Source organism: Mesoplodon bidens, assembly GCF_964165515.1.
Source record: "Mesoplodon bidens genome assembly, chromosome: 16".
Classification (NCBI taxonomy): domain Eukaryota; kingdom Metazoa; phylum Chordata; class Mammalia; order Artiodactyla; family Ziphiidae; genus Mesoplodon; species Mesoplodon bidens.
In genome coordinates, this window is record NC_138173.1 from 53,150,513 (window position 1) to 53,163,728 (window position 13,216).

General features: G+C 33.6%; 1 protein-coding gene across 3 annotated transcripts in view; it reads right to left on the bottom strand.

Moving 5' to 3' along the window:
* Positions 1–13,216, bottom strand: part of CSMD3 (CUB and Sushi multiple domains 3) — a gene marked incomplete at both ends in the record, with an annotated part of 1,095,706 nt that overhangs the window by 42,605 nt on the left and 1,039,885 nt on the right. For all 3 annotated transcript variants that reach the window (XM_081258479.1, XM_081258478.1, XM_081258477.1), the window contains 3 exons: positions 76–249; positions 1,833–2,012; positions 11,706–11,882. In XM_081258479.1, the coding sequence (XP_081114605.1) occupies positions 76–249; positions 1,833–2,012; positions 11,706–11,882 (531 nt within the window). The remainder of the gene's footprint in view (positions 1–75; positions 250–1,832; positions 2,013–11,705; positions 11,883–13,216) is intronic.

Sequence of the window (13,216 nt, forward strand, 5' to 3'; positions counted from 1 at the left end):
TAACAGCTGTAATCACAGTAAAGTAGCTCTAGGAGAGTGAAAACATATAATTTTAAGTATAGAAAGTATACTTACGTAAGCACTGTGGTACTTCCCCACTCCAGGTACCATTCCCCACACAGGTCAAAACAGCAGGAAAGGATAGTTCATAGCCTGGAGAACAGATGTAGCTAACACTAAAGCCCCAGTCGAAATTTGTTCCTTCCAACCTTCCATTAGAAATCTGGGGAGGAGTTGGGCAGGTAACAGCTGTAATTACATTAAAAATGATTAGACACAGCTGTTGAAATATGCTGGTGTTAAAAAAATAAATATCATTAGAAGAGGCATATGTGCTAATTTAACCTTTTGGAGGACAATATGGTGTAGTATGTTTTATTCTCCTGGTAGTATTCCTGAAACATCCCTGGAATTAGTCCTTCTAGGATGTGACTACTTCTTGGCAACATAATGGCTACTGGTTGTCAGATATTCTCTTACAAAATAACAAGCTTTCTGACATTGAAGGGAAGGCAAAGAGAGGGTGACCTTCTATCCAGTATACTGCAACTGATAAATTACTGGTTTTATATAAAATTATTTTCCAGTGACATTTAGAAAGACTGAAAAGCTGGGTTGTTTGGCTATATAAAGTGTCAGCATTGTAGCAAGGAATTTGGGAGTAATTCTGTGACATTTTTGAAAAGACAGATTATGTATCTCATTAAAATATCCAAATTGGTTCTATCAACCACTTAGATTCATATGCTAAAACTTACTATATAGTTTCTAAATGCATTATAAAATTTTTAAACATTCATTTTTAAAATTAAGTTGTCCTCGAGCAAAGATGGGTTAGATAAGGTGATAGAGGTGAAGGGGAAAAGAGGGGTACCAATTACAAAATCTAAAAATGAGGAATGATTTTATTTTGCTGACTAGCAACATATATAAATCAATTTTGGGAGTTGTATAACATTGTCATTATCAGAATCAATTAATAATGTATGAAATATTTTCTAAAATATAAAATGTCTGTTCATATATTTTCACAGACTAACTGTATATTTATAGTGATCTGATTAGGAAACTGTGTAATCAAGAAGAAAAGAAACACATTGGTATTATTCTTTTGTGTTAGATTATGTCAGGGAGATATTAAACTGGCAATTCATAGACATTTAGAGATGCACCTTAATGAGAAATCTCGATGATTAACAATCAGTATTACTATAAAACAGTATAAATTATCTGACATTGTATCTACAGTATTTCACAAATAATAAAAAAATTGGCAAAAATTTATGAAAATAGTTTCAATGGAAAAACAAATAGCATAAAGTAGTAAACTTACACCTATATTGACTAAAATATTACTTCTAGATTACATTCTTTAAAGAAACAGGTTTACCTTTTAAGAAAAAGTACAGCTCAACAATTCAGGCTGATTGTTTTCAAATTATAGAAAGTTTTTCTTCCCATCCATGAATAACTTGACCCAGGTAGATAATCAAGTTAAAGTTCTAGTTCATTATGGTTATATTCTCTTTTAAGTATGCATCAATCAATATAAATTATGATGGCAATTACATATCACAGAACATGATATTTTTGTTATTTTGCTTGTATGACAGTTCATTATCATTACTTACAATGAGATATAATGTTTTTGTTAAAATGTTTTAAAATCTTATATGTTATTATCTATATGGTTTAAAGCACTCAATTTTGGTACCAGAGAAAAAAGTGAAACAATACAAAAAAACACTATTTAAATTTACTTTAAATTTGCATACTAATGCAGAAAATATGTGGTGGTTATCACATAAATATTGAAGAAATCATTATCATACCTCTACAAGCTGGCATTACTCCACTCCAAGTTCCATTAGTTGTACAAGTCCTGATTCTGGAACCATTCAATTCCATCGTATAGCCTGGCTGGCACATGTAGGAAACATTTTGTCCAACCACATAATCATCTCCATATCTCAGTCCACTGGCTGGTATACCTGGGTCTCCACAACTGATTACTATCAATATTGGATTGGAAGAGCAGATAGTTAATGTGGCATGTATTTAATGGAAAGAAATAGTAAGCATATGGCATACTTAATATAAAAGTAGGGAAAATTAGTTATCATGCTCATTTTTAATGATAAAACATAAGCATATTTAAACCACATACTGGCAATTCCTGATTATGATCAGTTACTTATTACAGATTCTATACATATGGCTCAGAAACTGTCATTTAGACTCAAAAAGGCCAGGTTAATATGCTATTATGTTGTAAAAAACTCTGATGTGGTAACCTCTTTTAACCTGAATTAAATAATCATGGAGAAGATATCCTATAGGATCGAGATTTCTAACATAATATTTGAAATTTATACTCCTATATATGGTTACTGAAATCTCTAATTTATCAGGCTTGCTGGACTGAGAGTATATTTTCTGCACAGTGCCACTCAACTGGATATTATCATAGTTTTTAACTAACATAATGCTAGGTGCAAAAATAATAATTTCATTGAAAAAATGAAAGAATGAATAAACTATAAAATATGAATTTATCACATACTGGGCAAGATACATAATCTGTGGGCCTAGTGAAAAATGAAAATGCCAGAGCTAGGGATAGAGAAATCAATTTCCCATTTCCATCATCTCATTGCCATCCCAAGTGACAGAAAAATCCTCAAGAAATTGCGACCTCCACTCTGGAATGTGTTTGCTTCCTGGATTAGGGGTGAGTAAGAGGCCTCTGTCAAGTGCTTGGCAAATCTGCCTTGTATTGCCAGTCTAGGAAAAGGTTAGCTGCTGCCCTGCTCTGCCCCAAGACTCCATGAGTACAGCCAACTCCAAGCAGCCCCACGCACGCTTGCACCCAGACCCCACAAAGGGGTGGAGAACAAAGGTGCAGTGTGAGCCTCCTTCTGCTAATGACATGATGGACCGGCTGGGCAGAAGGCATCAGTGGTCCAAAGCAGGGGTGGTAGGGGGAAGGCCAGGGAGGAGCAGGGGCACCAGGTGGTAGGGAGCTAAAGGCCTATAATCCATCCTAGAAAGACAGGGAGGCAAGGAGGCAAACTGTACAAGAGCAGACTCTCCAAACCTTCAGCACATGCTCCATTGTCCCAGTGGGCTTTAATTATAAAACACAAATTCAAAGATTAAATCATTAAAAATTTTGAGACAGTGATCACAGAGCATTAAACACCAATTACAGGAGCCTTTTGAGCACGAAATTCTAACAATCACGCTGGTCCATAAAGCTGTCTCAAATTACATATATAATATTCTCATTTATAAAATGACGCCACACAAAAACTTTCAAAAATACTGGTGACAGCATAGGAAACAGAATTAAGTCTAAATATAGCATTTAAGAACAAGGCATAACAGAGATCATATATAAGCCACAAAAGCACTTGCTGTTTTGAGAAACATGATTTAAGCATGCTTGGCTAAACGCTTTCTGGTGGCTAAGAGAAAAAGGAAAACACAAAAGGTCACATCACTTTTCCTTTTCTGGAGACAAGAAACATGTGGTATACCTGCCTTTTAGTATTTGTTTTGCCTTTTGAATTTTTTTTTCATTAAACGACAAATGATTTTACCAGGTAAATCTAAGTTATACTGCCTCATTTTTATTTTGAATTAACAGTAATTAATTAATAGTTCCCATTTTGGAAGTCTAGGGTTAAAGACTAAAAATAGATTAAGATATAGAAGACCTTAATGACAATTAAATTATATTGTATTTATATACAATAAAAGTAACAAAAAGAGGCTTTCGGTTTTTTAAATTTACCATTAAAATTATGAATGTCAAGGTTTTTTTCATATTATTCTAATCTGTTGAGCCTAAGAAATTTAGGACCATGAAAGATGACATTTAAATTAAAGAATAATATTCACGACACTCCGCCTGCTAATCCTCAGAGCCCTGAAGAGTTTGCTGAAATCACACTCATTGAGTGTTTCTATCTGACTCCTAATAAGAATTTTGTATATAGGATGATTTTAATTCTTTTAGTTACTGACGAGGAAAATATTTTTTCAATCGTACAACTGAGTTGGATAGGAAATCAAATCCTGCTTGTTTACCATAAAATGTCAATTCTTTTTGCAGCTTTAAAACGTGTAATCATATAAAAATGAGTTTAAGACTTCAATTTATTTTATTTTACTTGTTATTTTATATTTTTAATCTAGATTCAAAGCTAAGAAGAAGGAAAATTAAAGAGAACACCAACAGATAGTTATTGTTTTCTGGGCAGGGCTTTACAGACTGAATTAGAATTCTGGCAAGAAAGAACAGCTAACCCAGTCGTAAGGCACATGAGCTGAGTGAGATGTAGCCACCGAAAGAGGACAGAGGGTTTATTTTAGAGAAGCACTGAGGAAGAGTTCTGCATATCTTCACAGCATCATGAATGAAATGCCTGATAACAACAGCTTCAGAAGGATTTGTTCTGGTGGTTTCATAATGAAGCAAAGGTCAAAGAGGAAGTTTCCAATAGCAACAACCTTTGTAAACAGCACCTGCTCCACAAGTCAATTCAGTCACCACCAGCTTGTTTTCAGCAACAAAAAGAGGCTTTCGGGTTTTTTTAGGCAAAACCTTAGAATAGTAGCTCTTTAGGGCTTTCCCCTAAAATTCAGAGACATTAGTGCCTATCAACAGGGTGCTGTGGTTTAATGCAAGAGAATCTTTTCTAAAGTCACCATATCCCTTATGCACACAGCAAGAGTGCACGCACACTGCAAAAGTGCACGCACACGCATGCATCCACACACCCACAACCCAATAAACTCCATGAAGACAGTTATTTTGTCTCTTTTGTACACTACTGTATTCTCTGAACCTAGTCTTGGGCATGACTAATCATAAGAGATTAAGTAAATATTTGTCTAAAGAATAAATGAGTGAATGAGTATGTAAGGAATGATTAAACAACTCAAATTCTCAAAAACACATGAATTGTTTGAAACGTTTGAGTTTGGTTTTGTGTGAGCTTTTCTAATTAGCTTCTATCATGTAACTGATGCTTATTTGGCATCATTTATGATAAATCTAAGTATATAACTTCTACGCTAAATATAAAACATAATTGTGGTAATTCTAGTCAATCTATGCCACCTCAAAACTACTTTCTCTTTTAACTTCTTAAATGAACATTATAAATATGTATTTAAAAAAAAATATGATCACATTACCCACACTTCTACAACAGAATTCATTTTTTACTCAATATCTAATGAACATTTTTGCATGTTAATACATATAGATCCATTTAACTTGTTTATAATGATATGATATTCCCTTGCATGGATATACATGTGATATAATTCATGTAACCAAACCCCTGTGACTGATATTTGAGTTATCCCATCATTTTCCCACTGTACACAGTGCAGCAATGGACATGCTTGCATGGACATTATTACACATGTGCTTTGCTGAGTTTCAAGTCCAGAACAGAGTTCTGTAGCACAGTGAAGTTCCAGAAAGGTGCTCAAGCCACTTCCCTGGTAACACTTCTGATTCTATACAATCTCCCAATGCAAAAGTTAGTTTCCTTTTTATATCTCAGTAAGGTATGTTTTCTCAACTTTAACCTTGGCACTATGACATTTGGGACCAATAATTCTTGGCTGCTTTATGCATGGGGGGTGTTTAACATTGATCTCTACCTGCTAGATACCAATAACACATCTCACTCACCTGCAATGTGACAGCCAAATATATGTCCAGACATTGCCCCTGGGAAGCAAAATCACCCCTGTTTGAGAACCGCTGCACTGAAGGATAATTCTCTCTTCTTGAGAAGATTTAGATGACTTTTTAGCTTCATCTCCCCCAGTTCCATGCAGGGAGAGCCCCCAGCTTTCTCTTGTGTAAGACTAGCCCAGCTCCCTGACCTACCCACTATAAAAAAAATCCATGAGAATTCTCAGGTTGGTTATTTGGAACAAAAAGCCGTAGTTTCATTCATCACTGGATATGATTAAGTATGCTGTCCCTGGCCCAAATGACTTGTAGGATGCAGGGCATTGATCAGTTCGGAAGCAGAAGTCCTGGTAGGTTAAAAAAAAATCCAAGAAACAATTTATATACATATATATATGTATACATATACATATATATATTTTGTTTGTTTGTTTGTTTTTGTTTTTCTTTTCTTTAGACCTGACAGCCCATCCTTACTTGAAAAGCCCTGTCCTGGCACAGATTGTATCTTTTTCCCAAACACTATGTGCCCTAGGTACCAGAGGTGGCTCTGCCTGTTAGATTTTGTGAAAGATAATGTTTCCATACTATTAGTATCTTGAAGGGTTTCTGTGTTAACAAAAATGTATATATGTTTTTAATGAGTATTTACTTGTGCTTAGTTTTTAGATCATCTCTCTCAGTCTGAACATTACAGAAGGGGACTTCACCAAATCTTAAAATCAGGACACTGTTATGAGCTTCTTGATGTTGTAGCAAATATCTTTTCCTTCCAGCTTGGTTTAAGTTCTGTGGATGTTTCTTAACATTTATAATTTCTCTGCCAAAGTGTTCATGATATTTGAATGCATGGTTTTGATCTCATGATATATTCTTTTACTCACCCATGAGAAAATTAGTTATTTGGGGGAAACTTCATACTCCAGCACTGGCGGTGGGTTTAATAAGGACCTGTCTGGAGATGCAGAAGGATAAGCATAGAGAAGAGGGAAGAGTTCTTGGTTTCGAGGCATATTTTTAGAGAAAGATTAATTAAGTGTACAATTTCTCAATTCCTCTATAATCTGAAGCTGGAGAATATTAGCAGTTATAATTTATGTGAGGAACATTTTATCCTTTTACCAATATCTGTAATAAGGCTAGATATGAGGAAGAAAAGTAGGGGCATTACCATTATTATTAAATTATGTTTATTCCAAAAATGTTTTCTAAAATCATGAAAATGGATAAGGAAAATCACAGGTGACACATCTACACATGTGACTGGAAAGGAGTGTTTTAAGAACAAAAAATCTGTGTGTGTTTGTGCATGTGTGTGTGTTTGTTTTGCTGCTGGGCAATCAAGCAAATAAAAGGTGTATTTGCAAATCACTCTGGTAGGAAATTCTCAAAGGGCAAAAATGCTTGAAATGCCAAAGCTACTTTACTGAGTGTGAAATATTAGAGACCAGAGACCAACCTTACTAAACTTTGCCAGTTCCTGGCAAAGGGCTCTATGATAGGTTCTGGGTAAATGATTTTTTATTAACTAAATCCATAAGTCATCCAATTATATTATATACCCGCGGTTCTCTTTCTATTTCATTTAAACTATATTTTATATAAACTATATTACTATAATAAGTTAAAAATAAAACAATATTCTAAAAATTGGATCACTCCTTTGATTATCACTATGCAGGAGGTACTAGTTGCCTAAGGATAACTAGCCCAGTGACGGAGGGGAAAAACACTTAAAGTGACCAAAATTTTATTTTTAAAACGTAGAAAAAAAATCTAAATATAATTCAACTCTTTATATTTTACTTTCATTCAACCATTGTAACTAGATGATTTATTCAACTATATTTTAAGACTTTTATTAATTCTTTCCTACTCAAATCATCCTATATTGAAATGTGTGTCATATAATCAATCCTGTAGATTTTATCTCTTTCAACTGATATTGTCCAAAATCTATCAGATCTCTATTTTCAATTATAATATATGTGATTCAACAGTACTCCTGTTCTTTTCTTTTGACTCATCATATTAAAATATTTCATCTCCTGCAAGATTTAGATTTATTACTGACATACCTGTACTATATGTTTGAACTCTCATCTTGAGATAACCAAATAATTATTGCTAAGCTATATAGAGAAAATTGCAATTTTAAGTGGAAAGTACTGTTGAGCAAACACAAATTTTACAAGTGGTCAGCTCATTAAAAAATGATATAACTTTGCAGAACTCCAATTGGTAAATGTAGACAAATTGGAAAAGTAAGAGAGGACTGGGCTAGAAATTAACAAAACATTTCCATATGCCTTATAAGCAATGCCCTATATTTATATCATGTCAAATACATTTGACTATGGTAAAAAAAAAAAAAAGGAAATAAAGCAAGAAAACAAGGAGGAGGAAAAATACAGAAGGAGATAATGAAGTGAACTTGATAACATTGTTTCCTGAGTTAAAAAGACTTGAGTTTAAATCTTAGACTCTACATTTACTAGCTGTGTTAGCACAGGAAAGAAAGTTATATTTTCTCTGTAAGATACCATTTCTTCAAATGTGAAATAGAAAGGATAATAGTATATACTTTATAGATTTGTTCTGAGGATTATGTGAGAGAACTTGTGTAAAGCACTTAACATAAATCCTAACAAATGGTAAGCATTGACAAATTTATTTATTATGAATAGAAATAGTAACACTTTGAATGAAAAGAAAAAAAGGATGGTTTTGTTTTCTTTAGGTGGTTTTTCCAAAAATTAGAATCAGGAATTTGGTTTAGAAATTTAGTTCAATACTTTAAATTTTTTCATACTTAATTCATTTTAAGTTCATATTTATGTCCTTGCATATAGATACTAGAAAAATAATGCCTACAAAAGGCAATTACTTTAAATCAAAATTTATTAAACATATATTTTATTTGAATTTAATGTTTCTGGTATATATAAGAAATAAAAAAATTAATTTAATGGGAAAATTCATCCATTTATGTGGCAGAAATAACTGTTTAGTGGTGAGCTCTGTCAGTATTCAGTAAATCAGTTAAATGATTTGGTGCCTCAGTTTCCTGACCTATGCATATAAGTCTATGATACAATCTCTTCCAGCTCCAAAATTACATGATTCCATCAATCATATATTGAAATTAACTTCCACTGTAAATTAATGAGAAGGACTCTGAAACACTGGTTCTAATCAACAACAGATCATCACATATAATATTTTCAGTATGTTAGATTCTTTAATTACAGGAGTTTAATCTGTTTTAATTTCCACTGAAACCTCTCTCTGTGTTTCTTTTTGAAGGATAGTTTTATTTTTGCTTTTGGTTTGGGTTGTACTGAGGTGTTTGCCTGTGAAGTAAATCAACTGTTAAAATTCTCAGTTTCTAGTTTAACAGCAATTCAGCATTTAAAAGCTAATGCTTGAAATACCTTACTCAACACAATATTTCTCCTTGAAGAACTGACATAAAAAAGAGACTTTATATTTTGATATGTTATTTGCTCCCAGTCTGTGTTGAATTGAGTGTTTTTTAACTTGTTTAAAAATTCCTAAGGAAAACCAAAAACAATTCAGTAAAAAATTTAATCTAATTTTCAATCTTAAGAAATAGTATGTGTTTTTCTTTACTAGAGTTGGAAAATAAATAAAAGACTTAGGTATTTATCCATGAATAAAAAAATTGTTATTCAATGTGAAAAATAATGTTACTCAGTATATTTCCTTTATTCTGAATATATTCATTATTTCCTTCTTTTTCATAATTGTATATTGAAAACATACAATATACCAGAAACTGTGTGCTATGTTATCTATAAATTACAAGCCCTCTCTGCAAGTATTTTAAAATGGAGTGGAATGGTAAGTCATGTGCACTAATAGCTAAAATAAAATTCATATGAGATATTTGAGTCAGTCAACAACTATTTACTCAGTCAATTTATGTATCAAGTGCTAGAGGGTCAATGATACAAACAGCCCCAGTTACTACTGCCCTATTAAGTTTATAGGTTAGTGATGTAAGGAACTGCCATAAAAGAGTTATACAATGTAGAGAAATCAGTTTTAGCCAAAAGGGATATGAGGAAGAAGTGCCCTAAGAAGGCTTTTGCCAAATGTGCCGTTTGAGCTAATACTTAAAGGGTACTAGGTAAGAGTTTTAGAGGCTCAGATTGGGGTGGTGTACTATGAAAACAGTAAAGCATATTTCTTAATTATTAGAATGTTCAGTATTTTAAAAAATGAGACATTTTCAAAGTAAGTAGGAGGACTTCTTTCCTTCAAGATGGAGAAACAAGGAAGAATTTACTCTCCATTTGAAACAACTTCCCAATCCCACCCCATCAAAAAAAAATACAAGTTTCATCAGGCAGCAAAGCACAGTGATCCTTGAGTGACAGGAAACAAATGAGGTGATTGCTATGACTGCCTGGTCTAACTGCCCAAAGAGAGTTTCCAGGCTGTGGCACAGGGAGAAGGACCCCATACAGAATCCGGCAGACACCCTGAGTTGAAAAGATGGATTGGACAGGACACAACTAAGTGGATAGACTTAGTGATACAGAATACAAGAGAGGACACACACACAGATCTCTGGAGACATAGGGAGAAAACTCCTTGAGTTATTTGGCAGAATACTGATTAAGCCATGAGAAAACTGCCCAAGGTGAAGTAAAAAACTACTTGCAAAGATTAGATGTAACAGTATCTGGTGCTGACACAAGGCCAGGAATATAACTTGTTACTGATTCCAACCAACAACTGAGAAATATTTTGCTATTGAAGATTTGGCTGATATGTTTTATTCAGTGCTTATTTCAACAACCTTCCAGCCATAGTGTGCCTTTACCTTTGAAGAGACACAATATACACGAAGTATCTCAACAGTTTTCAGGCAAGATATTAACTACAACTAACTTTCTCAAGAATCACAGATGTGATATGGCATTAGTTTGATGGCATCCTCCTCTGAATAGATTATTTCAGCTATTTACTCAGGAAATACAAATACTCACAAAAGAGCTAAAGAAAAAGGTGGGGGATGCATCATTTGCCCATACATGGTACAAGGCCTGTCTCCTTAGTAAATTTCTGGGAATTACTAGGTCAGCCAAGGGCTGCTCCACCACTGACACTGTCAAGAACGATTGACCTTCTCCACACCACAACATTAAAATAAGACCAGCATCTTTTTGGATCCTGGAAGCAACATGCTTCTCATTTACAAATTTTACTTACGCCCATTTATGTTAATATTTGCAAATTACTTTTAATGAGGGCCTCTACAGCAAAAGTATAATCTGTTCAAATTTCAACACACAAGAAACTTCCGTTAGTCTCCTCAGAGCCTATTTCACTCAAGGGCTTTAGCAAGGTCTCATGACTCCTTGAATGAGTCTCTGAACACATCCTAAAATAGCTCTTCGTTTCAAAAATTTCATGATTTACATGATGCTACTGCGGTTCTTCTTAATTAATATAAGCAGCAGTGATTTTCCAACAGATAGATTATTGTTAGTTAAATAAATTCTATTTATTTAATTCTATCTGCCAATGTCATACCTTGGGAGCCAACTGATTCTTTTTTTTTTTTTTTTTTTTTTGCGGTACGCGGGTCTCTCACCGCTGCGGCCTCTCCTGTCGTGGAGCACAGGCTCCGGACGCGCAGGCTCAGCGGCTATGGCTCACGGGCCCAGCCACTCCACGGCATGTGGGATCTTCCCGGACCGGGGCACGAACCCGTGTCCCCTGCATCGGTAGGCGGACTCCCAACAACTGCACACCCAGGGAAGCCCCCAACTGATTCTTAACCTCACTAGTGTACACTTGAACCATAACACTATCATCATCTTTTAATGTGAAGGACAATACAAATATTCAAAACCTTGCCTGGTTTGATGAATTACAAAACACACACATACATGTTTATATAACTATTTTTCACATACCTAGTGATATTTCAAAATACTGAGAAGAAACTTACTTGTACAGTTAGGCACTGTTCCAGACCACGTTCCATTGGCTGTGCACTGCCTAACTGAAGGTCCAGAAAGGATATATCCCTCCACGCAGGAATAAATGACTGAACTGGAAAATGTTATGCCATCAATCCGAAAGACTTTTCCATTGGCTGTTGTCCCTGGGTTACCACACTGGACAGCTATAAAACAAAATGGTTAAGAGTATATATAAAAATGGTGCATTTAACAATCTTCTCACAAAAAGTTAAGGACTAAATGATTGTTTCAGATTATCCAAAGGAGCGATAAAATCCTCGAAAATAAGCATTGAATTCTCTTTTATAAGGAGTTGAAATTCAAGATGAATTTATAATGATCTTATTAATTACTGGGATACAAATCATATAAAAGCTACTTTTTAAAGAATTTTGTGAGTCGTTTTGGTAAAAACTTTGCACAGTAAAGTAATTACTTGAGAGTATTGCTTTTGGGTAACACAAAGTCTTTCAAAGAAGGATTTTAGAAGTATCTGCCTAAAAAGCAGCTCATGTAAAATTGGAAGATATGTAATGAGAAAAAACAAAGATTTACTATAATTATACTTGTAAGTAAACAGATATAAAATATACACTGATTTACTATAATTATACTTGTAATAAAACAGATATAAAACGTACACTTAAATATTATAAGCATCATGTATGTTTTTATTTATATAAGTATATAACTGATTTGCACTAAAACTTTATAATCTCTATTTCTGGACCAAAGTGTACAAAAAAATTAACTGAGTAATAACAAAGTCACTAAAATTCTTGGAATGATTTTCATTAAGTTTTCAATGTATCCTAAATAGGAGTCACAAACACAAATGCCTTATATGATTACTCTGTATTATGTTTAACTATTTGCCATCAATGGCATAAGTGAATTTTTTGAATATATTAAAAGCAAGCTTATGTCAAATGCAGTACCTAATTTTGTTGTAGTATAAGAAGGCAACTTAATACTTTACAGAATTTGCTATCTATACGAATATGAAGTGTAATTATAATTTCAGAAAGTACCACATATATCTCTTGCTGCATCTTAAATATTTAATTTTGTTGATCATTGGTAGTGGTGCTGTATGTTTGTGTGTACGTGTGTGTAGACAGAAAACTTATACACCTTGCACATTACAATTAGGGCATCTTTATCTTATAAAGGTTAGTACCTGGAGAGTTTTCCATTATGTGTGTATTCATAATCTATCTAACTAATCTCCTGCTGATAAACATGAAATTTAATTTAGTTTAGTTTCTCTATCATTTTTGTTTATAATATACTCTAGCTTATATATACAACTATGTACATTGATCCTATTTTTATGATAAGTTTCTGAAAGTGGAATTTCTGGAAACTTTTAATTCTGAAAAATATTTTTAAGTATATATAGTGTTACCCAAGATATTAGAAAAATACACATGTATCAATAGTGTGAAAGTTGGCTTATTTTCACACATCCTCTCCAATACCATGTCCCATCATTTTT